Source organism: Homalodisca vitripennis, chromosome 1 (assembly GCF_021130785.1).
Source record: "Homalodisca vitripennis isolate AUS2020 chromosome 1, UT_GWSS_2.1, whole genome shotgun sequence".
Taxonomy (NCBI): Eukaryota; Metazoa; Arthropoda; class Insecta; order Hemiptera; family Cicadellidae; genus Homalodisca; species Homalodisca vitripennis.
In genome coordinates this window covers 175351224-175376714 of record NC_060207.1, presented here as the reverse complement: position 1 = coordinate 175376714, position 25491 = coordinate 175351224, and the positions used below count along the sequence as shown (strand labels likewise).

General features: G+C 32.8%; 2 protein-coding genes across 2 annotated transcripts in view; one reads left to right on the top strand and one right to left on the bottom strand.

Moving 5' to 3' along the window:
• The first annotated feature begins 7021 nt into the window (after window positions 1-7021).
• Window positions 7022-25491, top strand: part of LOC124352751 (neprilysin-1-like) — a 117819-nt gene continuing 99349 nt past the window's right edge. The window contains exon 1 of the mRNA XM_046802406.1: window positions 7022-7045. The gene's annotated coding sequence lies outside the window, so the exon portion shown is untranslated. The remainder of the gene's footprint in view (window positions 7046-25491) is intronic.
• LOC124354079 lies at window positions 21054-21911 on the bottom strand. The gene has a single exon (XM_046804285.1). The coding sequence runs from the start codon at window positions 21909-21911 to the stop codon at window positions 21054-21056; it is 858 nt and encodes a 285-aa protein (XP_046660241.1).

Below are 25491 nucleotides of genomic sequence, written 5' to 3'. Positions count from 1 at the left end.
AGAGATGTTTCAAAAGAGAATTATCTCTCTTAAATATGAACGGATTTACTTAAACTTGGTATCGTTGGATTTGTAATTAATTGTCTATTACTTTTTTTCATGTGTTCTTAAAATATGTACTATGATTAAAGTTTAAAAAAGCCGCCGTTTTGAGAATAAATCAAGTAAAGATTGTACTTGGCCTAACATAGCAAAAATATTGTTTATGAGAATTCAATTTGAAAACTGTCAAATGCCATTCGGAGAGTTCACATAGCATCAAAGAAACAATAATTTTTGTCAAGAGCCTCTAGAGAATGGTAAACCATGTCTAATAATGCAGGAATGTAGATTTATCCTGTCGAAAGTCATGCTATGAGTAAGAAAGCAAGTTACGTGAATCAAAATATCTGTGTAAAAGCGATTCAAGTATTTTAGAGGAAATGGAAACAATAGAGGTATTAGGAAACTTTTAAAACAAATTTTTGTCAACTTTTTAATTACCGGTATAACTTTTTTTAACTAACTATATGTTAAATATACTTCACTCTTACATTCAGTTAAAACAAAAGCATTCATTGATATGAATTATTTGTTTGATTATGACATTTTAAAGCCAATATTAGTCTATAGCATTTAAATTTGTGATATACCTTTAATTATTTATTTTCCTAAAACATCCAGCCAAATAAATAATTAGATGATGTACCTATGGTGGGAAGGGTCCGATTCAATGCATATGTAGAGTTGTACCTGATAAGACAAAGAGAACACCTTTTCATCTAGATTACACTTCATTTTATATAGTTGTCTCTGATGTCAAAACGATGCAAAGAGTTTGAGCTTCTTTGTCGCATACTTTTTAAAATCTTTTCAAATAAACTTGGATTCCAGGTGTCCAAGTTAGTGACAGCGTCAGATTTCAGACGCTGCACTAAGTGGAAGGTAAAATTGAGCTGAACTCAACATTCACAATAGATAAAGGTTTTGAATAGATGGTCTATATCTAGAAAAATCATCTACACTATAAGGACTGAAATGAATTTCCTCACTTATTTAATTAATTGAATTTAATAAATTCAAGTTTAATTAATCAGGGTCCAGAACTACATCTTGATCTGGGTAGGTAAATCTTCATCTTCAATCACATTCCAATCAGCCCTTCTTTTTTTGTTTGAAACACTTGCGATATAATATTCAAATGTATCTTTTTTTTTATTAATTCATTTCTTTATTTTATGTTAAATGTACGCATTGCACGCTGCTGTAGTTTGCTCTGACTCTCTACTTCTTACATTTTTGTATATTTTTAAAAAGTAAGCATTTTTCATTTATTGTATTAGCTATTTCAGGTGTATACCAATTGGTTAATTTAGACTTATTACACTTGTTTGGTTCTTTTACCAAAGATGAGCAGTAATGCCACAAATCAACACATTTCTTGAAATACATGTAGTTGTTCAAAAGATAAATAATTAACTTTACTTAGTTTAAATCCTATATTATCTCCTATTTTTCTCATTTTCATTATAATATAACCAAATCTAGGTATTCATCATTCTGTCTTATAACAAATGTGTTACATTGTCCACTTCGGCTGTTTGATTTAGGAAGAGAGATAAATAATACTATTTTGGAATATTTTAATATATTACAATTCTATGTTACAAGTAAAAAGAAATAATTGTAACTGTGAACGTATGCACCTGCGGTAGATTACATGAATAATAAAGAAATTAATCTGAAAGAAATAAACTATAGTACTAATTAGTAGTACTATAGTCTCGTATCGAGGAAGTACTGACTGAGCCGCAATGACCACTGGAGACACGTTTGAATTGTACCACAAATGGCACACGATAATTTAGAATTGCACGATAAGAGAAAGTAAAAGTAATATGACTCGGAAGACGACATTAACTTGTATTATAATTCCACAGTAATTTTTCACAATGCATCAGATGGTATTGTTGTGAAGGTGTGCCATTGGGTAGTGAATGTGCATGTGCCTGTCTGGTTATAGTAGTGAAAATTGTGAAATAATTGCTACTACTCGCAAACATTATACTTATACCTAAAGCGTTGTAATGTCTACTCTGTCAAAGTAAGAGTCTATTCCTGCTATCTTTCTCACGAATGCGTTACTCGTGTGTGAAAAGAGTTTAATTTATAAATGTATTAGTAGTATTTTGTTTAATTTTAAAAGCACAATTGCTTAAAAAATATTAACAAAATTTAATTTTAGCAGCAAAAATCTGACTTAAAAACATAATTAGTAAGAAATGTGTATTTAAAGGATTTAAGGCCGGAAAGCAAACACACAAAATAAGCTGATTAAGTTAATCCCTTCACTGACATCGACGAGTTTATACGTCAAACGCGTAAGTGAGTTTTTGACTAAATCAAAATTAGAATACGAACAAACGTTATAGGCGTACTAGTGGCAGAAAAGACTCAATTAACGTCCAACTAAATGAAAGATTTCTATGTGTAGCGTAAATGTAATACCTACCACTCGTTGTTTTGTCCTCATTGATCTCATACATGTTTTAAACCAGAGAGAAAAGGCACGCTAATCTGTATAAATATAATAAAGAGTAATTTTGCAAAGCAGGGAGGGCAAATGTTGGAAGAAAAACTTATGCAATGCAGTTAATGTTTTAAAGCATAAAACAAGAAATACAAGTGAAAACACATCTTTGGTAGGAAGGATCGATTCAGCGCAAATGTAGAATTTAGTTCCATTTCACCATCCACTTAATGTAGCGTCTGAGATCTGACAATGTCACAGACTTGACTCCTGGAATTTGGAGTCAACGTTCAATTTGGTTTGAAGGTATTTAGCAAGACCATAACAAAGTAGAGTATCTTGTCATTACTACTTAGTACTTGACATGATTTTAGATTTCCAAAATTATTGTCGAAAACGCAATGTTCTTAGTTGTTTTCCTGTTGCATTGTTTTGAGAGTAGACACCGAAGCTACAAAAGAGTTCTGTTTGGTTTACCAGTAGAAATCCGGTGCAATCTTCTAAGATGAAGAGCTGCTATATTTTCTCATCAGGTAAAAAACTGCGTGGACTAAGAAGTCTTAGACACGATCCTAAAGCACGGCGGAGCTACCAAGTTTACACAGCTACACATAACATAGGTATAAGGCGCTGCAATAAGCGGAAAATAAGCTAAACCTCCACATTCATAGAAGTGAACAGATGATAATTGATTCAGCTGTTGCTACTAGTTCTAAAGTTTTGGAGGAAAGTTTGCGCCAAAGTTATCTCGCTTGAAATCTATAAAGTAACGTGAAGCAGCTGAAACACTCTCAACAAAAAGTGCCTCAGCGTCGTTTCGCTATATAAGTTTTCACTTCAAACGTTCTTCCTTCCAAGGTGGGTCTCGCATTCTGTGTGTCTTAAAATTACACAATTAGAGGATAGTTAAATACAGTTGTTACTCATACTCTCCGTAGAATTCAGTTACTAAGAACATTTAATTTACTTACTAGATAGATACAACAAGAAAATCATTAAATAGTAGTTCAAACTTACTCTCTTATACAGCCAAAAGTTAATTTTCCAACTTTACTAAACGTTAATCTTAATTTATAATGTTAAAGTTCAGACATTAAAGTTTATCTTACTATATACTAAGCTATTGTTAAAACAACATATTTGTACAACTTTTCAAACTATCGAGCAAAATATAAAGGAACCGGCGTTATTGTCTAAAATTTAAATATATCTCATAAAATACAAAAACACTTAAAAAATTGATTTAAATTGAGTGATTAGATCACCCAAATTATTTAGTTTTCATTTTTCTATAAACCATTTGTAATATGGGTCTATACACATCATGGAGTGTTTGAGTCATTATAGAATATTGCATCTATTTATATATAGGCCAAAATGTGCACGTTTTTGGTTATGTAACATTATAGTAAACATTTAGATTAAGAGTAGAAGTCAAGATATACCTGTTAATCAAGAGGTCTATTGTTTTGTGTTTTATGTTATTATTTCATATAATAATTTAAAATTGTGTTCCTAAGTATAAGGTTAAAGAATAATTGTTTGTGAAATAATTACTGATCAGTTTAATAATTACTAGAGCACTGAACGTGTATTGCCAGAATGTTAGAGGACCTTAAACCAAAATAGACAAGTTTCCTAAAAACGTTTTTCATTCTTTTTATGATATAATTTTTTTAAACCGAAACGTAGCTGGACCAAAGAGGTGGCGAAATCAGAGTTGTTTTCGGGGTCGGAGTTCGTTGTTTACAGGAGAGACCGATCTATGACAGAGGCCAGCAAGTGGCAAGGGAATGTGTCCTTATTGCAGCACGCAATCGTTTTCGTCACTCCGATTAGATAAATTGGAAGCAATGAAGTTATTTGGTCAAGAGTAACAGTTATCATAATAAATTTTTATTTGGTGTCCATATTACACTGATCGTTCAAAGGAAGATTATGTAAACTTTTTGAAAAAGTTGAAAGTCCTTATCGAACTTGTAGGGATGAGATGAGAGTCATGATTATTGGTCATTTTAATCTGCCTGTATTTGACAATGAGTTCGATCTTGGTTCTGGTAACAACATAATTAGTGAATTACAAATGTTTACTAACATTTCTAGATTTAAGTAATTTAATGATGTTCCACTCCTAAATATTTGCTTTTTTTCTCAAAATCGGGTAGATAGAGAAGGCGATGAAGGCCCTGCCTTCAAAGATGTCCACAGGCCCATATATTTGATTCCCCCATACATATTTAAAGCATGTAATGAATTATTGGTACACCCTTTAACGTATATATCCAACCTATGCTTACACAAACTTTAGAAGTGTATAGAAGGTTACTAAAGTCACGCCATTATTTAAGAAAAGTATAATTTCAAACATTTGTAATTAAAGGCCTGTGGCAGTTTTAAGTACACCAGCTACAGTTTTTGAGTAGCCTGTTAACTTTATAATGATGTATTCTCCATAGTTAAATTAAGAATGTCGATAAATCAGCACGGTTTTGTAGCAGGTTGCTCTAAAGTTTCTAATTTGATGGTTTGTTGTGAATGTTTACATAAAGATTTTGAAAGGGGAACTCAGACTGATGTAATTTACAAAAATTGACTATAACTTATTGTTAAGAAAGTTATGCAAGTTTGGATTGTCAAATGATTTTGTACAATTTCCCCCCCCCCACATATTTAATATAACGAAAAGAATTAGTTTATTATTGTGGGTATACGTCGAAAGAATATGTGGTTTAATCGGGAGTTACTCAAGAATCACATCTTGGACCTTTATTGTTTATTATATTTATAAATTACATTGGATTTTATTTAATAATGGACGCAAGGCTGTACTTTGCGCTGATGACGAAGATTTACAGGAATTTAAAGATTATATTACTTTGAACATTTAGAATTGACCCGCAAAGAAAGAATTCTGGACTTGAGTGTTATAATGGATTCCGAGTTAAATTTTGAAGAACATATTTTTCATCTTACAAAAAGAGCTACATCAAGTCTAAAAAATTAGAAGAAACGTTTTATGTATAATGTATATAAGAACACTGGTTTCTGGATTCTCAAACGTTCCAAAAAATGTGTTTTCATGTTCAACTGTTTTACAGGAGATCTCATTCATTCTTTATATAAGAAAGTTCAGAACTAATTATGCTTTGAATTCATCGATAAATGCTATGATGGGAATCTATAATATTGCTCTTTCACTAATGGATATTGATTATTTTCTCAATCAGGCAGTAAGTTTAAAAAAGATGTTGACGCTTCTTAGTTCAGCCGACACCATCGGATATTGTAGATTTTGTGTGGCTGAGTGAAAAATTGTAGATAGGAAATTGGGTATTAATCCTCTATTATTGTAAATATTGTTTTATTATTGTATCTCTTAAAATTTGTATCTCAATATAAATGTATTACTTTAAGCAATTTATTTTATTTCGTATTTTTGTTGTGTACAGATTAAGACTATTTTGTTTTAAAGAAGTATAATAATATAGTGGCCAATTTAGTTTAAGTCCTTTGTAATATGGTTCACTTTAACTAGAAAATATTCTGTTATGAACAATAAAATATGAAGTACCGGTGATAGACTAGTCGAACCTTTCTATTCTATTTTTTGGTTTAGGTACTTCGGGTCATTTTAACCTTGATAATTTCGGGTCCAGGTAGTAATTTTAAGACGAATTCTTCCATGAAGTACGTAGACCTACCCAACGGCTAATGTATTTAAGATGTAGGGATATTATTCTTTTCCCTAGTAGTCCTTTATTCCTCATAAGGTCGACCAGCAATATTGTCTTCAACTCAGAGAACTTGTCGTCAAGGAAAGATTGATACCATGGAATAGGATGGTGTCTATCTTCCCATTTTGACTACCTATTTTCGAGATTCCGAGATACATTGCCTTTTTTAAATACTTAACATTGTCCCAGTAAAATAACAATATCTGGTCACTAATTTGTCCCTCTTCTTCTTAGACCAGTAGTGTTTTAAAAATTTCTAACAGGATTGTATTTCAACAAGTTTTGTATGATTCAAAGCTTAAAATATTGAAAGTTAGGCAAATTAGAGATTCTTATATTGAGAATGTTTTAAAGTATAAATTTAATAGTTTGGAATACATCTTTTGAAAGTTAAACATTTTTATTTTTAGTTTTGTAACAAGTAGTAAAATTAAAGTATTTTTAGTACAAAATTGTCATTGAGAACATTTTGTGAAAACTAAGTTTGTTATTTTATTTTTTTTTTTATTTATTACTTATGTAGTAAGTTTTATTTTCTCTAAGTATATATATTTGTTGAATTCTTAAAATATGTATGATCCAGGGCATATCGATTTGGAACTTTTCTGGCTAATATACTAGACAGCAACAAAAGATTCCCATCAATAGGACATAATTGTAGCTCGTGTCCGATTGGCGATCCGATTGTTACGGTGAAGGTGTTGCGACTACGGGGCGCCTGCGTTTGTGCGGGGGCCACATGTTGTAGATCGATGGTGGGGCGACAGTCAGTCAGTGCTGGTCTCCGCCTCGCCACTCCGCGGTGAGTCTCGTCTCAAACATTGCATGTGCTTAGGTTATGTATCACGTGCCTCAGTCCTCAACTGTCGAGTTCTATTGGCTCCTTCTAGGTTGTTCTACAAAGATTTTACAACCGACATTTTCATGTGATAATGTGATTAAAAATTCAGATTTAATCAGATGTTGGATACTGGGTATTACCTCGCGGAAAGCTAAAATAAAACTCTTCTTGGAAAAATTTGACTCTGGTATTTGTTAAAAAGTAATAATTTTCCTGATGAACTGGTTCAATACATGTTGCGGCTTTAACATATTGATAAAGACACTATATCTACTAAGTTTACAGAAATTTCAGCAATAAAAATGTATTCTTAAAAGATCCGAATTTATAAATTTTTAATATTTTAAAAATTTAATTCTTAATACTTTCAAACCAATAAAAATTAGTTGAAAATTTTGTGCTCACGTTCAGTAAAAGATTCCCAGAAGTAAAACAGTTAATAAATCTGCAACTAAATGGTTTTAAGCAATCAATCTTCGCTAATCCAATTCCCATCCTGAAACAACTAAACAACCGTATGGTGCACCACTAAGTTCTAAATATATATCTTTATAAAAGTGATTAGAGTTTAAAATTTGGCCAAATACGTAGTCAACGCTGGACTCACTCACAAGTGATACGTTATCACTTTTTTCTGAACATAAAAATCAGTCTGCTGTCAAATGCTCATCGCCATAACTAGAATTTAATGAAGGTTACAAGGTTACTTGAATTTTAAAAGTATTATGTTTATACCCATAGATTTAACTAGATAATAATATAAATGTAAGTAACACAGGACGCATAAAGTTCAGGGGGCTCCACAATTTGCTAACAGTTCAAGTGAAATCATGCTAACATCGAAACAGGTAATAATATTGTGTTTTGTACTACAAATATTGTGTATATGTGTAATATTGTGTATATGTGTAATATTGTGTATATGACTCTTCAGTTCCTGAAGGAAACTTTTTATAAAGGGTAGGGTTGGATCTCATTGTATGCGTATGTTAAAGCACATCATTTTAAAGCCTTTCATACGATGCATACTGATTAACTGATTTCGGCCTAGCTCTCGGCTACAAAAATGATGACCAAGTTTTAATATTTAGTGATAAGTACATTTTTCTTTTCGGTTTATTGAAAACGAAAGTTTTCTAACAATAAAACATTACACGATAGCTATTTTACAATGTTTTATGGATCAGGGAGAGGAAGTCTGGTGATACAAAACTGATTATCAAGGTGAACCCACTTGTTGTCCATTAACTGATCTTCCACTTTTACTCTGACATCCTGTGTAAACGGAAGTATAAAGTAATATAACTAATCTACACAATTTAAAATACTTAAATGATAGATGCGTTTTAAGTGTCGTCAAAATGTGTTAGATATATTGTTTTTGTCTTATTGAGATTCTAAACTCTTATGAAATTAAAAAATATGCTTACCATGTTACAAAATCTTTTAGGACTGTTCTCCTAACTGGGCGAAAATCCTTTTTATGTACCGTGTTATAGCGTGCAGAGTTTAAATCCTACATGTTTACAAATTGACACATCTTTTTAGAGTCTATACTAGAAAATTATAGTTTTACTTATATAAAACTTAATGAATTAATCTTTTTCTACCATCATGTGATGTTCATTCAGAAAAGCACCGTCAGCAACAAAATCGGAAGAAGAAGAGTAAGGGCAAAAATATGAAATAAAAATAATGATAAGATGGAAGGTAGTACCTTTAACACTGACCTTGTTTAAATTCAAAATCGTGAATAGGAGAGCAAGGACAAAAATATGAAATGAAAAAATGATAAGACAGAAGTTGGTACCTTTAACACTGACCTTGTTTAAATTCACCTACACCTACATTGGAAAAATATGCGTGGATTGTGAATATTCGCACAGCCTGTGCAGTTCATGGAGTCAATTTATTAGACTTATGCTGGAACTACTGAAGTTCATATGGCTACTAAACTTAAGCAGCCGAGACGTGACATTCAAAGTCATCAAGACAACAACTTCGCGCTTTAAGACAACCAAATCTCATGCCAAGTAATCATACTCAATGAAAAGATAATTTTGTTGGTCTCAGGCAGGATGACCGACGTCCGACTTTAGGAGGACATGTCCTTTTTAAAGTTTGTCCTCCTGTCCTCCCGGCTTATGAAAATTATGTTAAATGTCCGGCTGTTTGGCGAACGCTTAAATGTTAAAAAATAGTAGCATCACGTTAAAAATGTTTTCGATTTCTGAAGTTCCGAGGATTGGCAATGAAAAATTATTGCAGCGCCCACGTAATGCCCTGGCTCACATGCCACAGCTGTCAGATTCAGTTGTATGTTGAGTGTTGCCTAAAATGTCACTGATCCACTGTTTCTATCCGTTGAGCTGCACTGGCGCTTCCATCACTCGATTTGCTATTTATGTATTACGAGTGGTAGCTTAATTTTGTTATAATATTTTTCTGTTACAGTGATAATTTCTTATATTTGTCCAACGAACATCGGATAAAGCTGCAACCATCGTTTTACATACAGCACCATGCTGTTTGATGCTACCATCACGTTTGGAAATTCTGTATCACGTAGGATGCAGTTTTTTTGCATGCGTGTGGTTGTTGAGTGCCAGTTGGTTTGCACGAAAAAATTTGACATAATTTCAATCCAAAAAACCAAAAAAAGCAGTTCCTAACGAACCACAGTTGTCCAATTCCGACTTCCTTTTCTGTTGAGGCAGTGACAATCGGATTCTTCTTAATTTCCTTATGTCAAAATTTGGTCTATTTGACCACATATTTTTGTAAATACTTCATAAGTTGTTCTATTATCACGAGAACAGCATTTTGAGCATAAAAATCTTGCTTCTTGGCCAACTCTTACATTCCAATAGTCTATTTTTGGATGAGTTGGATCACTTGAATGATTGTTACTTTCTATATACGGACGCTGAAGGTAACCCTCCGGGTATGGCCTTTATAGTCCTGTAACAAAAAGTAACATGAATGCCAAATTATAGACAATCTCGTTGATTATTTAATACAGAATTAAACAAAATTAAAAAGTTGTTACTCATATTGTTCAGTTAATTGTTTGTGGGTTCAGGATTAAAAAAACAAACTCTAAATCATCAAACTAATCTGAAACTATTAGCGTATAAAATGTTTAAAAACAATAAAACTGCTTATTTACAGGTAATTTGTAATAAGTGGTGTAAATAAAATTGAAAATTTGGAAAATTAAAAAAGCCACTTTTGTTGATCATCAATATTTCTGGAATTGAATTTCAAATATCAATTACAAGTATGTGACAGACGGCGCACCGATAAATTTTAGGACCTGCAAATTGGTACAGAATCGTAATTGATACAGCTGAATTATGAATAAATGTGTATTTTACAGAGTAATACTGAAAGCTTCGAAATTTTAACATAACTGATTGGACGGGTAGTGGAAGATGGTTCCTCTGAGATATAATTTAACAGATATTGATATATACGATTCATTTTAATATTAGTTTACTTAATCTTCCTATGCAAATGATTAGTACTTGTCGTTAATTAACTCAGTTGACACATTACTGATAAATTATTTTAATTTTACCGACGTGATTATCTTAATAAAGATACCTAATATAGGTATTTTGAACTTTCAGCAGATAACGTTGTAGGGAAATGAGTTGTTTATTGAATAAAAGTCAATTTTAAATTGGCAATTCATTGCTTTGTGTCCCGTCTTACAAATCTCTAGATAAGTCGTAGTCAATGTTTGCTTTCTTTCAAACTAAACAAAGAGAATGAACGTAAATGTTGTCGAGTACCATCGATGATACAATTTTTTCGATTTTCTATTTCTAATTTTGTTAATAAACTATGTTATCAAAACATTAGGCCATGTAAATGCACTCCATTGATTTACAGTATATATCCGGATGGAGTGTGAGTTTTTTTATAAGGATTAGGAGAATAAACAATACCTACTACTTGCTGTATACACATACGAGGTGTGTTAGAAAAGTAATGAGATTGGTAACACTGCGGGAGATCTGGCAACGTTGTGTCTACCGGCTGACGCTAAACCTGTTTATTTATCCCTTCCACTTCCTCAGTCCGAGTTACAACTCCGTACAGTTAACACATTAGTTTTGACAGCGCCATTAGTAAAGTTGTGTTTTAATTGTGCGTCACAGAAATGGAGCATCGAAATTTAGAGCAACGTTGTGCAATAAAGTTTTGTGCTAAACTTGGTGAATCCGCGAGTGTGACTTTTGAAAAGTTGAAACAGGTCTATGGGAAACAGTGCTTATCGAGAGCACAAGTTTTCCGCTGGCACAAATCATTTTTGGAAGGCCGAGAACACGTTGAAGATGAACCTCGCTCAGGGAGACCTTTGACTTCAAGAACGGACGAAAACATGGATCGTGTGAGGGCGCTTGTGAGATCAGACCGTCGTTTAACAATAAAGATGATCAGTGAACAGCTAAATTTAAACACTTTCACCGTGCATCAAATTGTGACAGATGATTTGAACATGCGAAAGGTTTGTGCCAAATTGGTGCTGAAAAATCTCACAACTGAACAGAAGGACAATCGAAAAAATGTGTGCGTTGATCTTCTTGAGAGGATTGCTAATGACCAAGAATTCTTCAATTGTGTGATCACTGGTGATGAATCCTGGATATTTGAGTACGATCCTGGAACAAAGCGGCAAAGTAAAGAATGGCACACTTCGTCATCTCCTCGGCCGAAGAAATGTCGAATGAGCAAATCAAAGATCAAGACCATGCTAATTTGTTTTTTTGACAGGAAAGGTATCGTACACAAAGAATTTGTTCCACCAGGACAAACTGTCAACCAAGTGTTTTATAAAAGTGTCCTTGAAAATTTGAGGAAAAGAGTGATCCGTGTGAGACCGGAAATTGCAGACAAGTGGATGCTTCATCATGACAATGCTCCATGTCACACGGCCATTTCCATCTGTGAATTTTTGAACTCAAAACGCATTACTGTTGTTCCTCAACCCCCCTATTCACCTGATTTAAGTCCTTGTGACTTTTTTCCTCTTCACGAAATTGAAACATGTCCTAAAAGGACGTCATTTTGGAACTCTGGAGAACATTCAAAAGACTGTGACCGACCAGTTAAAAGCCATACCAATTGAAGACTTCCAGCGCTGCTACCAAGAGTGGGAACGACGACTCCGCCGATGTATAGCTGCCCAAGGAAACTACTTTGAAGGGGATAACATTGTTGTTTGAAAATAATAAAAACTTTGGTTAGTATGAAATCAGTCTCATTATTTTTCTAACACACCTCGTATGTCTCATTTAAATGTTTTGTGAAATCATTTGACAATCTATTGGTTTACTCCCATTTTCGTTTATCTCCACCATCTACCGAATGCCATTTATGTCTTAAGGGATTACCTAATAAAAATTTCCATTTAAAAAAATCGAATTAAAAATATTTTTTCTTGTTTTGTGGTTTATAAGGAAATTATAAGTACTTTTTGATAATTTAATATAGACTTTATAAATTTGTTTTGTCACTTAACAAAAATAGCGTTTTCTGTTTCCTTTTATTAGTTTTACTCATGTCTTCGTTATATAAATATACCATTTTCTGACTACAAGTACCTTAGGATTATTGTCCTCTATATGCACTAAATAACTAGTTTCAACCTTAAACGCTGATTCCCGAAAATTTTAAATTTTGATAATTTCAACACAAAAGCTCTTAAAACTAATATAGCTACAGCAATTATACTTATACCACACATTATCTTATATATATATATATATAAAAATCTTGAGTCACGATGTATGTTGCCAATAAACTCCAAAACGACTGAACCAATTTCAATCAAATTTCACATGTATCCGTAATTTAGTCTAACTTAGAAGATAGGATAGTTATTATCTGAATTATTCGCTTATGTCGTGAATATAAACGAATAAAATGAAGAAAAGTTTTCAAAGCGCCTGCACATTATAACCTGCAATTACGAGATAGATACGTATATTAAACAGTGAAACACTATTTGAAGGCGCTAAGTTATGATGTATAATTGTCTAAACTAAATTTTTGGTTGAACTTAAAGGTTGAGTGGTAGACCACTTTGTAATAAAATACATTATGCATGTACAATACATTTTTGACATATTTTCTTGATCGTGACATCAAGGTAAAATCTACATCGGGGTTGGAAATATAATTTACTTCAACCAGAAATGCTCATACGCGGGCAAAACTTACGAAAAGCGTGCGAAGCCGCGGGAAACAGCTAGTTAGTAATATAATATAACGTTTTGTGCATAGATGTTACTGATAAATAAATATAAGAGTGTAAAAATTTGAATTAAATTAAAACTTCAAAAAAATAAAATTTCTTTGTAAAGTTATAACTTAAAATAAACTTGAGCATGCACTAAAATACAGTAATTTTCATGCACCAGAAACACTAAAATTAGTCCTGTAGTTAAGAGTTATAAAAAATTAAAAACCATATATTAAAAAACTAAAAAGTACAAAATGTACGGTATGTAAATAAAAGAACACTTTTATTTGCATAGTTGTAAAGGAACCCAAAATAGACGTACCATAATTATTAAACACGTTTTTAAGAAAATCGCCAGTTTCAGTAGGAAAAACTAACTTAAAAACATTTATACACATATAATACAAAATAATTTCCCTTTTTAAAAAAATTGAACAAAATATGAATTCAATGTGAAATAAAATTACACATTTACCTTTATACACATAAAAATATTGGCCTTTTGGGTATCTTAAAAATTAAAAACATTTGTTGAGAGCATTAACTAATTATTTATTGATATTTTGAGGTTTTAGATTGATTAATTTTGCAACTATTTAAATTTTTATGATCCACAGACAGTAAAACTATAAATTCTACATTTAAAAGACACATTTATTTTTTTATGTAAAACATAAGAAATATCTTTATTATACTAATTTGTAGATGATTTAATTAAAGTTGGAGTAAATTTTTATATATAAAATTGTATATAACAACTATAATATATGTATCTAAAAGGTATACAGGTTTAATAATAATGTGTGTATCCTGGGAAGTATTAATGTATTAGTTTAAGTAATGGATATGAACACCTACAGTCGTTTTGACACGTTCAAGTATTAAAACTTTATTGAGTTATTTCGAAAAGCTGAATATTTTACAAGATGACAATATTGATATAAAAGAAATTATCTTTTTATTCGTGGGAATTCTTACCATAAAAAGGAAAAGTCATTATTTCATATAAAGAAATGCCAAAAAGGACAAATAGACATCCAATAGAAATGATAAATATGTCAGAATGGACAAAGGCCATCAATGTGACATGAAATGTTGCTGCTGTTCGCTCAATTCCCGGAGAATATCAGGAAACCTTCGACCGGAACGGCTGCAGTGAGATGAAACCTTTGCTCATATCCAGTTTTGCAAGAAAGGTAATTGCAGAGGAACACGAGATTTCAAACGGTCCCAAGTATGTGGCAGACAGTTTAAGGCAAAAACGGTGGAATACTTATGAAGAAGTTTCATGCATTCCAAAATCAGGCTCAACTAGAACAGTTGATATCATTAAAATACAAAAAAAAAAAAAAAAAAAAAAACTAGAATAATATTGTGTACAAAATTAGATACTAAAAACTATAAGAAACCCAACTATTGGACGTGGCCAAAGAGAAGAAAGAAATGTATGAATATTTTAAAGAAAATTAGCCTACATTTGATTGAGAAGTAATTGCCAGTTTCTATTGAAGCAATAACAGTTTCAGAATGATGCATAACTGCATTGAAGAAATTAAACGAGATATTTTAACAGAAATTTAAGAACTGCCATCAATCATTCCTTCAAAAATTTAAATCATAATTTACACTCGCAAAAAATCCACTTTTTGTGATCAAAAATTTTAAATTATGATATATATGTTAAAGTATTCCACATTTATTGTGTGCTTTTGTATACTAGAAGTTTCTGCAAGCTCTGCTTTAAGACAGCTGTACATTTTAAAATAATTAAGTCGATTGCTCCTCTTTTTGTCTGTTATATCACTTAGAACTAGAATGTTTAAATTTTTCTTTGAGTTATGCGTTACGTTTGATGGCCCCTCACTTCCCTAGAGGGATTAGTGTGAGTGGTGTGGGTGTGGTCCCCTCGACAGGCATTGGTTACTAACTGGTGTGAGCTTACTCAACACTCCAAGTGATGATGCCTATTATAACACGAACAGAGGATGCGTTACGTTTGATGGCCCCTCACTTCCCTAGAGGGATTAGTGTGAGTGGTGTGGATGTGGTCCCCTCGACAGGCATTGGTTCCTAACTGTTAAGTGATGATACCTATTATACATGATATTATATTGATACACATGATTAAGCAATTTTCTGTTTCATAAAAATTGGTGCCATTAAAATTGAGTGGTTGAATTTACCATTCATATACCTTAAATATTTTAGTTATTTATTGTATAATTGATTAAAAAAATAATTGAATTCTTAATATTTCTATTTTGTACCCCAATCCGCCTATTTGAAGACTATATTAATGGAAATAACGGGTTACTCGAAATGGTTCGAGATGCAGTACTGATAAAAGTGCTCTGGCTAAAGCCAGGATTTCAAGCGATACTATCTCTTATCCCTGTTAAGTCCCTTCGCTGTTAAACTTTAGTACGTCGCTGTGTTATGGTTGGTGTTACCTGATTAATATTTTAAACCAACTATTGATCAGTTTCGGTATATTTGCAAAATAATGAATAAATTTCGAGTTTTACTGCTTATACTAACTTTAATTTTTGTTTATTTTACATACAGACATACAATTGATGTAATTGCCAACTAAATTTGGAGCGCCTATAGATCAGTTTGTGCTTAATTTACTTGGCTTTCAAATTTTAATAATTTTTTCAACTGGAGTAATTACATCCATTTTTTCACGATGGAGGATTGGAACGAGTAAAAAGTAAACAAAGTAAAATATTTGTTATTTTACCAGGCGAAGTTAGGGGAAAGAAGCCCTCTCTTAACACTTAACCAATGGACCAACGGCTTAAAGGTAACTTCCGAATCACCACCAACGGCCGAACAGGTGAGATGTTTGCAAGGACAGGATCGCTCAGCGGTCACCCATCCAAGCAGCAGCCACGCTCGACGTTGCTTGTTTCGGTTATCTTGTGATAACCGCTGTATCTGATACACTGCGCCATTGGCCATCGAGCACGAAAGTTTAGATAAATTATGATGTATAACGGAGTACTAGGGTAGTATAGAAAACATACCAAAACGAATCTAATATTCTAGAGTGTTAACCAAGACAACCTTGAAAAATTACATTAAAACTCTGTTCTTGTGAGTTGATGCTTATTGACGTCCTCGTGTTGCAGTATGTGTTTGTTAGTTTTAGTTACGTGGTTGATAGGAACTTAAACTACAACTTGTTTTTGTTGTACCTGATTCTTAACATTTCTCACCTGCCTGCTTTGATTTCTTTACCAGTGTTATATACTTTGATTTTCACATGTTTTTACATGTTAAATGATGTAATAAGAATAATGATGTGAAAAATTTGTTTTAATTGTATTGCACAAACTTCTAGGGTGTTTGCAGCTGACAGTAAACAAAAAACTATAGTATAAAATGGTATCAATCTTTAATTTAAAAAAAATTTAAATAGCTGCAGTACTTTTATCTCGTAGTATGAATGATTCCAGAACAAGAATGGATAATGCATGGCACCGTGTTGCCGCATCAGTAGATGTCTCGTAACTACACCCTTGTACATACATATTTCAAGCCAAGTATATATACTTGTACTATATACAAGTATACATACAACGATGGACTTCAACGGGTAGTTTAGTAATTCAGAGCAACATATAATTTTGACACATTGCTTAACAGGGTACGAGATGAGAAACAGTATGCGTCAATTAGAGAACATAAGGGTTAGTAACTCAAACAGAAAATGTTAAACCCGTTAATACAGTGATTGCCGGATTTTAAGAGTCATACTTCTAAATTATATGATTGTGCCACTGAGGATGTTTAATAAACGATGAACTTTCTAGTCGAGAATGTAGTAAATAAAATAATATTTCGAAAACCATATGAGGTATGGTCTCACTGCCTTTAAAGGAGCTTGGTATACCATAGAGTCTTGGTACTCCAAATAAAGGCGATTCGCGTTATCTATGACTTAGGCCAAAGTGGACTCTTGCAGGCACTCATGTATACTCGGAAGTATACGATGAGGCCAATCAGTTTACGGTTTCAGCAGTTCTGAAACTGACGAAAAACTCCGATCAGGTCCTCGGCCACAATAGGGGAAGGCGACTGTAGGTCTACGAGAATTCTGATTTCTCAGACCCGAATACAGCCTCCGACTTCTCTCGTGTTCAGCGTGAACCCACTTCGAGACACTCCGCAAAGGATTCACACCTAGAAATACCACAGAACGGTTGGGATCATGTTACATGGCGTAGACGCTGAGCCCAAGTTGACCGAGCATCAGTTCTTTCGTTCCCAGAACACTGTGTTAAATATATGGTTTTCAGTATCAAAATCTTTCAAAAGTTACTTTCGTAAAGTATAAGTTATTGAACGAGTATAATTCAATATGTTTTATTGTGTTTATAACATGTTAATATTTCATTATGTTTGAATTGTATGTGTAGAATAAAAATATTTCTGTTTTGTTCAGTTGGTGGGCAATATGAACAATGAGGAGGACTGCTGGACTGTGTTTTGTCAGGTCGTGAGTCCTAACTTATCGTTCCGGAGTGACATGTTTGCTATTGGGAGTGTATTTTCCAATATTTCAGTGATCGGTTCTGCCAAAAACCCAACTGACAGGTGATGAGCAGACACATCACGTGACATATTTATTTTACCAGTATTTTATGGACATAACCTTAATCTACCAATAACCTGTTTTCAGCTCCCAGTGTTGAATAGCAGTTATGCATTGTTTGTTTTGTGTGTTTAGTTAACTACAGATTATCTCATGTGTGTGTGTGTGTATTCTGTTCAATAATTGTATTTTGAGTAAGAAACCATTTAGATACATAATAAGTTTAATATCCATACGTTGTACCCAGAGACGAGTTTTGAACACCATTTCTACTAATACTAACATTTAGTGATAATTTATGTATGAGCTATACCGTGGAAAATGGTCCACATTCTTCTCTTTAAGACTAAATCGCACTGATAGATCTGGTAAATACACGGGACACTGTTTAATTGTGTGTGGCTCAGACTTAAGGTAATACGTGCATTTCTCCCTATTAATTAATCCATTGATTTTAAATGTCATATAGTTTGGTCAAATTTATGAATAATCAATTATAAAGATTTTATATGCCAATTAAGGCATTGGCTCTGGTACCATTTACCAGATGCTTGCTTCGATCGTCGCTATATACACATATAAACCGTAGAATATTACAGTTCCCACTTATTAGTTTTAAAAATTCCCCACTCACTAAATTACTATCTGAAATATTTCTTTGAAGATAATGCACAAGTCTATATGACAACAGGAACTACATTTTCATTGTCTGCACAAGTTTTTCTTCCCCTAGTTATCAGTATTATCAGTCTTCCTTTGTTCCGTACATCCAATAATGTTTTTTGCAGTTGTTACTCTTGTTGATATTTATGTTCCAAAAAGTTCCAACGTCTATGGATCTCTCCACAATTCTCAATCTCTCAGTACAAGAGCTACTTTGATCAGTGGGAACTGAAATTCAGGCAATTTAATCACGCATTAAACTAGAGAATCGTCAAAAATAAGTTACAAATAATTGTCTAAACATGAATCGCTAAATGTGGTGGTAATCGTTAATCTCGGAAATGACTGGACCAATTCGATTACTTTTTTATATTCGTTGAAGTTAGAAGGATGTTTATAAGGAGAGAAAAGTTTCCCGTAATATTTAAGAATTCGGAAAAAAATATTTACGGCATGTAATTCAGAGTAAACTGACACTTCACTGCCGTTGCAACTTTCATCTGAAGTTCATCAAAGAGGCAGGAACATATGTTTATATTTAAATTTTAGATAATATTAAATATAAAGTGCTTAATGAGTAGTGAAATGCACTTTGCAAAGACGGAATTACTATCTAATTTTTACTTTATATTGCATTAGTAACGAATGAATCAGCTAATGCATTTGAAATATTATTTAAACCCACATTATTGGTGAAAGCTGTGAAAGTTTGCACGTAAGGTACTCGAAATTTGTATGGTATTAATTCTGTAGCTTAAGGAGTATCAAGGGGGTGGCATACTATTCTCCAGGAAGCAGAATACAAGCAATGGAAGTAGATGATTTTTGATCAAAGTAGTCTTTTTATTATAAGTTGGATTCCAAATCCCAAATGTGTATTTATTTTCTTGGTCAGTACAAAAAACTAAACTCAACTGTGGATCCATAAATAAATTAGACTGGGCGTGAATGTAAACGACCGGAACCGACACATTTGACCGCATTAACTTTTTAGTCGTATGATATATTTTCTATATTGGGACAAAAATGCAAACTCTATGTATGGCATTTTAAATATCTTAGACCGGAGGTGGATGTTTGAACCCGAGGTGTTGGTAGTAGATGTTTAACCCAAGTAGATCTTGAAAACCAACATAAATATTTTCTTGATTGGGGAAATATCAACTGTAGGACCGTAAATAGATTAGACTGGAAGTTAATTTAGCGGGCCGGAAATGACTCTTTTGCCACAGTAACTTTTCAGTCGTACATACGTTATATATTTTCTTCATCAGGATGAAAGAATGAAACAAATCATAATCTTAGACAGGAAGTAAATTTAAACAGACAGAAGTTGACACTTTTGGATCAAATAAAGTTTTTGAGACGTGTGTATATATTTTTAAATACAGCAAAACGTAAAATAGAACCAGTCAAAATGTTATTTAAATTTTGGTTTACTTAACCTTGGATACTGAAATACTACGTACCTGGTATGTAGACTCCTTTTTAAAAATAGCATATGGCTCCACCATATTACATCATAAACGCTTTCACTAAGAAAGCTACACTCTTCGATTTTAAGAGTTGCAAATTTAAGAAAGACTGGACAATTTTCCAGGAAAATTTTAGAATTTTGAAAAATAATGATATTTATGTTTCACGAAAAAATGTTAACTGAAATTAAATAGCTGTTGACACTTTTGAACCTCTTATGTTTCAGCTGAAGCTCATCAAAGGGGCTGAGACATTTGCCAACATTTTAATTTTTTTAACTGTTAAAAAATGTTTTTTTTAATGCGGTTTTAAAAATGTTTAAGTACATCAATAGTGGAATGCAAATAACAGATAGAATGATCCTGTAATTCCAATTCCAGATTACATACATCCAGATTTCGCTAATGAAGAATCAAAAACATGAATGCATTGGAAATACTTTTTAAAAGTTTTTTATTACATTATTATTATAACAGTGTTATATAACCGACCTTAACTGAACAAAACCGTGAATCTTTGCTCCTAAGGTAAACTGGTTGCCTTCCTTGACAATGTGATATGGAATTTTACGTGGCTTAAAGAAATATAGCGGAATAAATATTAACATGCCTCAACGATTCATTCTTTCCCAGAACTGTAGGTCCGAAAACAACTAGTATTCTATAACGCAAATTTATTTATTACAATGAACGGCAATACATCTTTTCACAATATTTGGTTTCTTGATGAGTACCATTTGCTCTTTACATCAATAAATTTAATAAAATTACATCCACATCATAACTATAAATTAATCAGATCAACAAAACAACTAAAACAATAACAAATTAACAGTAAACAACAAGAGCAACAATTATCAATTAAATATATAATATTCTTAAGGGAAAACGTAAGTAGACTATGTATAAATGTAACAATAATATAAGTAACCAAAATAATTTTATTATAACAGTGACACCAGGCTATATAACAATAAACTAATCAAGCTCATGCAGTATAGTGGCTGCCCTCCTCTTAAATGATGACAGGGGCTTCCCAAAAAAATCCAGATCTGCAGAGACTGCATTTCCAATCCTCATCAATCTTGGAATAGCGCTGTGGTAAAGGTAGTTTGTCGAGAGATGATGGATGGTAAACAGCTGGAAATGTCTCGCCGACCGAGGAACGTGGAAATCAATCATTTGAAGTATCTCGGAACAATCAATGGTGTTATTAAGAATTTTGTAAAGGAACATCAAGTCAATGAGCGTTCTTCTTGATGAAAGAGTTGGTAAATTTAGACAACGCTCCATTGCTTGAATGCCAACCTCTATGTATCTGTATCCGAGCTTGACTCCAATCGTCCTAATAAATCGTCTCTGCACAGCATCCAAGGATGAACAGTGTCCAATCTGATGAGGAGACCATACAACAACTGAATACTCCATTATTGGTCGGACGAGAGCAACATAAAGAGTCTTGAGAGAAGAGGCAGACAGTCCCTGCCTACAAATTCTATTGACAAGCCCAAGTGTTTTAAGAGCTTTTCCACATACATTAGATATATGAGCTCCAAAATCCAGATTTGCAGTCAGAAGAATGCCCAGATCTTTAACCTCCGTAACTCTTCTTAATGTGAAATTTTGAAGTATATAGTTAAATTGATGAGTCTGTCTGGATTTTGAAAATGTTATCACCAGACATTTAGTAGGGTTTAAGTCCATGCCATTGAGTACGCACCATTCCTCAATCTTCATGAGATCCTCTTGTAGACGAACCAGTTGTTGATATGATGCCTCTTCACCGAATAGTTTTACATCGTCAGCAAACAAAAGGAAATCTCCTTCAAGATTCATGCCAATATCGTTCACAAATAAAGTAAAGAGGAGTGTCCTAGATGTGACCCTTGAGGGACACCAGAAGGTACTACAATTCCCCTCGATAAGGCAGACGCATATTTTACTCGGAGAGTGCGGCCTATAAGATAATCATGAAGCCAGGATAACAAAGATCCAGAGAGCCCAAGAACTTCGACTTTCCTGACCAAGTGGGCATGGCTGATTCTATCGAAGGCCTTTGAAAAGTCTAGGTAAATGCAGTCCAGTTGCGTCCGGTTTTTAAAAGCGTTTAGAATGTTATTCGTGGAGACAACTAAGTTAGTGGATGTTGATCTGCCCTTCTGGATACCATGTTGTTGGGGAGTAATGACATTCCTGAAGCTGAAGGCAAATTCTATTCTATTTGATTACTTTGAATTGTTGCGTAAACTTAGTAAGGTTTTCCACCTTATACTGGGAGTAGATGATTGTTTTAGTAGGCTCCTCATTCCTAAATACGAGTATATGTGCATATTTTATTCATCGGGATAATAAGAGTGGAAATGACAAGGGGAGAACATCGCTAAAAAATTGATTTTTTTTTATTTTACTGAAAAATTCTTGGATTCTTCCTGAAAATGGCAATATATAACACTTGGTATTTTAAACCACGGAAGATCTTGGTAAAAATGAAAATATATTATGTGTTCAAGTGTTTTTAAACGCATTTTCTGTAGAGAAATCGTCCCAGAACTCATACTTCTGTATTCATTCTCATACATATTTTATTTCCTGGTGTTATTTTTATACTCTATGCAGTTTTATGAGATACTGTACTGTCACCAGCTGCAGCTGTATTGTAGTCTTGGAAAGTTTTATGTTTATATATTATGTGCAGTAGTTTGTTTACAAACAGTTTCAAGTGGTTGTGAAGTTTGAGCTTATTAGTTATAATCAGTTTTGTGTTTCAATATGCCTAAATGACTAAGTTATACTAAAAGAAGAACCTTCAGAGGGAATAAATATACTAAACAAATAACATTAGACATTAGAAGTAATGAAACTTCTGAGTCTAGCATTAGCTCAACTCTAGGTTATGGAAATCCTAGGCCTAGTTTTGAAAGTGCATCAAAGAAAAAACTTTCCTATTTGAATAAGCCTAGTAAAGAAATTGAAGACATATATCAATCAAATGTTGTAAATATTATTGTTGATGTAAATACACTAAGTACTCTCAATACCTTATGTAAATGCAAACATTGTGACTCTATTGGCAATTTAAAATTTTCTGAAGACTTGAGTAAAAGAAAAGGTATTGTTTCAAGTCTTATTATGCACAAACTGTGCTAATAAGTATCAAAAGACACATCAGAAAAGAAATACAAACTCTACAAACTAAATACTAGGTTTGTTTGTGGCCTACGTTGCATAGGAGTACGCCTAGCTGGTGCGGAAAATTTATGTGCTATATTAAATGTACGTCCTCTAAGCTAGTCTAGAGGCTACAAATGAGATGAGGGTGAAGAAAAGACAATGTAAAAGGAAGCTGGAAGATGCAGAGAACCAAGGGACCAGCTACTATGGTGCTGGAACATTCTAAATGTATTTGTAGGTCTTTTTACATATGATCAACTACTATGTTTATTTCAACTGCCGTTTTCCGAAAATTGTGTTTGTTAAACTTATGTACCTGTAGCTCAGCTATTGTTTAAGTTAGAAAGATGAAATTTTGTATACTATCCCAAGGTACTGTTTAGCTTATCTGGTAGTAAAATCATGACTATATCTTACATATTTACTGAAATAAATAATAAACATCATAAATTAGTGTGGTAAAAAATTACTTGTTTATTGATAATGCAATAAAATTGTTTCTATTGCTCTAAAATGTTTCAATCTACTACAGGCTCATCTACTAACATACCAGAACATACTGTAAAAATTGTATTGTAATATCTTGACTGGTTATAGAACTGCAGGTACACGAAGTTAGTAAAAGTTCTCATATATTAAGCATAGGCGACGTTCTCCCCTAAACGGCTTTATTGTTTAGCTGTGTAACTAAGCTGCTATCCAGTGTAATGAGTGAAAGTGACGAAGCTATGTCGTAATTAGTTGAAACTCAACGAATCAGCATGAGTCGTACGACTGTAAACAAGCACCCATCCATTTTAATAAGTGAAAAGGGTGAAACTGTGCCGTGATTAGATGAAGCTCAACGAATCGGCATAAGTCATACAACTGTAACCACGCACCCATCCAGTATAATGAGTGAAAAGGGTGAAACTGTGCCGTGATTAGATGAAGCTCAACGAATCGGCATGAGTCATGCAACTGTAACCAAGCAGCCATCTAGTGTAATGAGTGAAACTGTTGCGTGATTAGATGAAGCTCAACGAATCAGCATGAGTCATACAACTGTTACCAAGCATCTATACAGTGTAATGAGCGAAAGGGGTGTTAGATGAATCTCAATGAATCAGCAAGTGAATCATAGGATTCTGTGTCATATCTAACAATAAAAATCAATAGGAATTTATTTAGTTTAGTAGAACGTGTAGGTTTTTTATTTCCTAAAAAAGATAAAACCTTAAGGACTCTTTATTGTGTTTGCTAACTAAATTATTCGTTCAAATGACTTGTTAATCAAATTAAATATTATTGCAGTATGTAGTGATATGCTTTTTTGTACATTTCTGATCATGCATTGGGGGAAAAGCTGCAGAGCGGACATATTTGATCATCTACTTATACCTTTACCATATAATTATTCTGTTCTATGTAGAAATAGAAACCTTGAAGACATAAATAATATTTTACATCAACGCTATGTTATGAGTAAAAAATATAATGTTTCATTATTCTCGTATGCAAGGTAAGAGACTAGAAAATTAAAATTAAATGAAAATAAGTTTTGGATTTAATACATACATATATATATATATATATATATATATATATATATATATATATATATATATATTGGTTTACTTGTGTCTAAAAACGGGAAAGCTGTTCGTTTAACGCATAAATTTGTATATTGTTGGGAATGAAATACAGCAATTATTAACGTGAATTGTCATACAAGTACAAAGAACATAAAGCAGTATATTTACATTGGAGTGTATATTAAAGAACATAAAAGCAAATATTTATATTTCAGTCCAGAAAGCAGGCGGAGGTTTGCCTATTGCGGCAAGTTTTCACATCACGTCTTGTATTTGCATGACACAATAATAAAGCAGGATAAAGTCTCGTATCGTTCGCATACATGTTTTGTAGATATTGAGCAAAACTTTAGCAGAAAATATAGTTCGAAAGGTTCTTTGCAATTAGGTCTTAAGGTACACAATATAACTTTCAAGTACACTAATTACTTTTTATCAGATATGCTTTTATACACCAGCAGTTTGAATTAGTAGCAGATGTGATTAAATTATTTTGATTTATGGTAATTTGGTAATTGAAATCTTTAAAACTAGATGATATTCAAATAGCGGGAAGGGTTATTTAAATTAAAAAAATTCTATTATATCAAAATCTAATTGTGTGCCTGTGTTACTCAATCACGCAAAAACTATTGTACAACCTGTACAGAAATTTTACATAGATATTCTTA

Excerpts from the sequence above, each read along its gene's own strand:
- LOC124354079 (XM_046804285.1), bottom strand. The coding sequence starts at position 21,911 with ATGAATCTTGAAGGAGATTTCCTTTTGTTTGCTGACGATGTAAAACTA.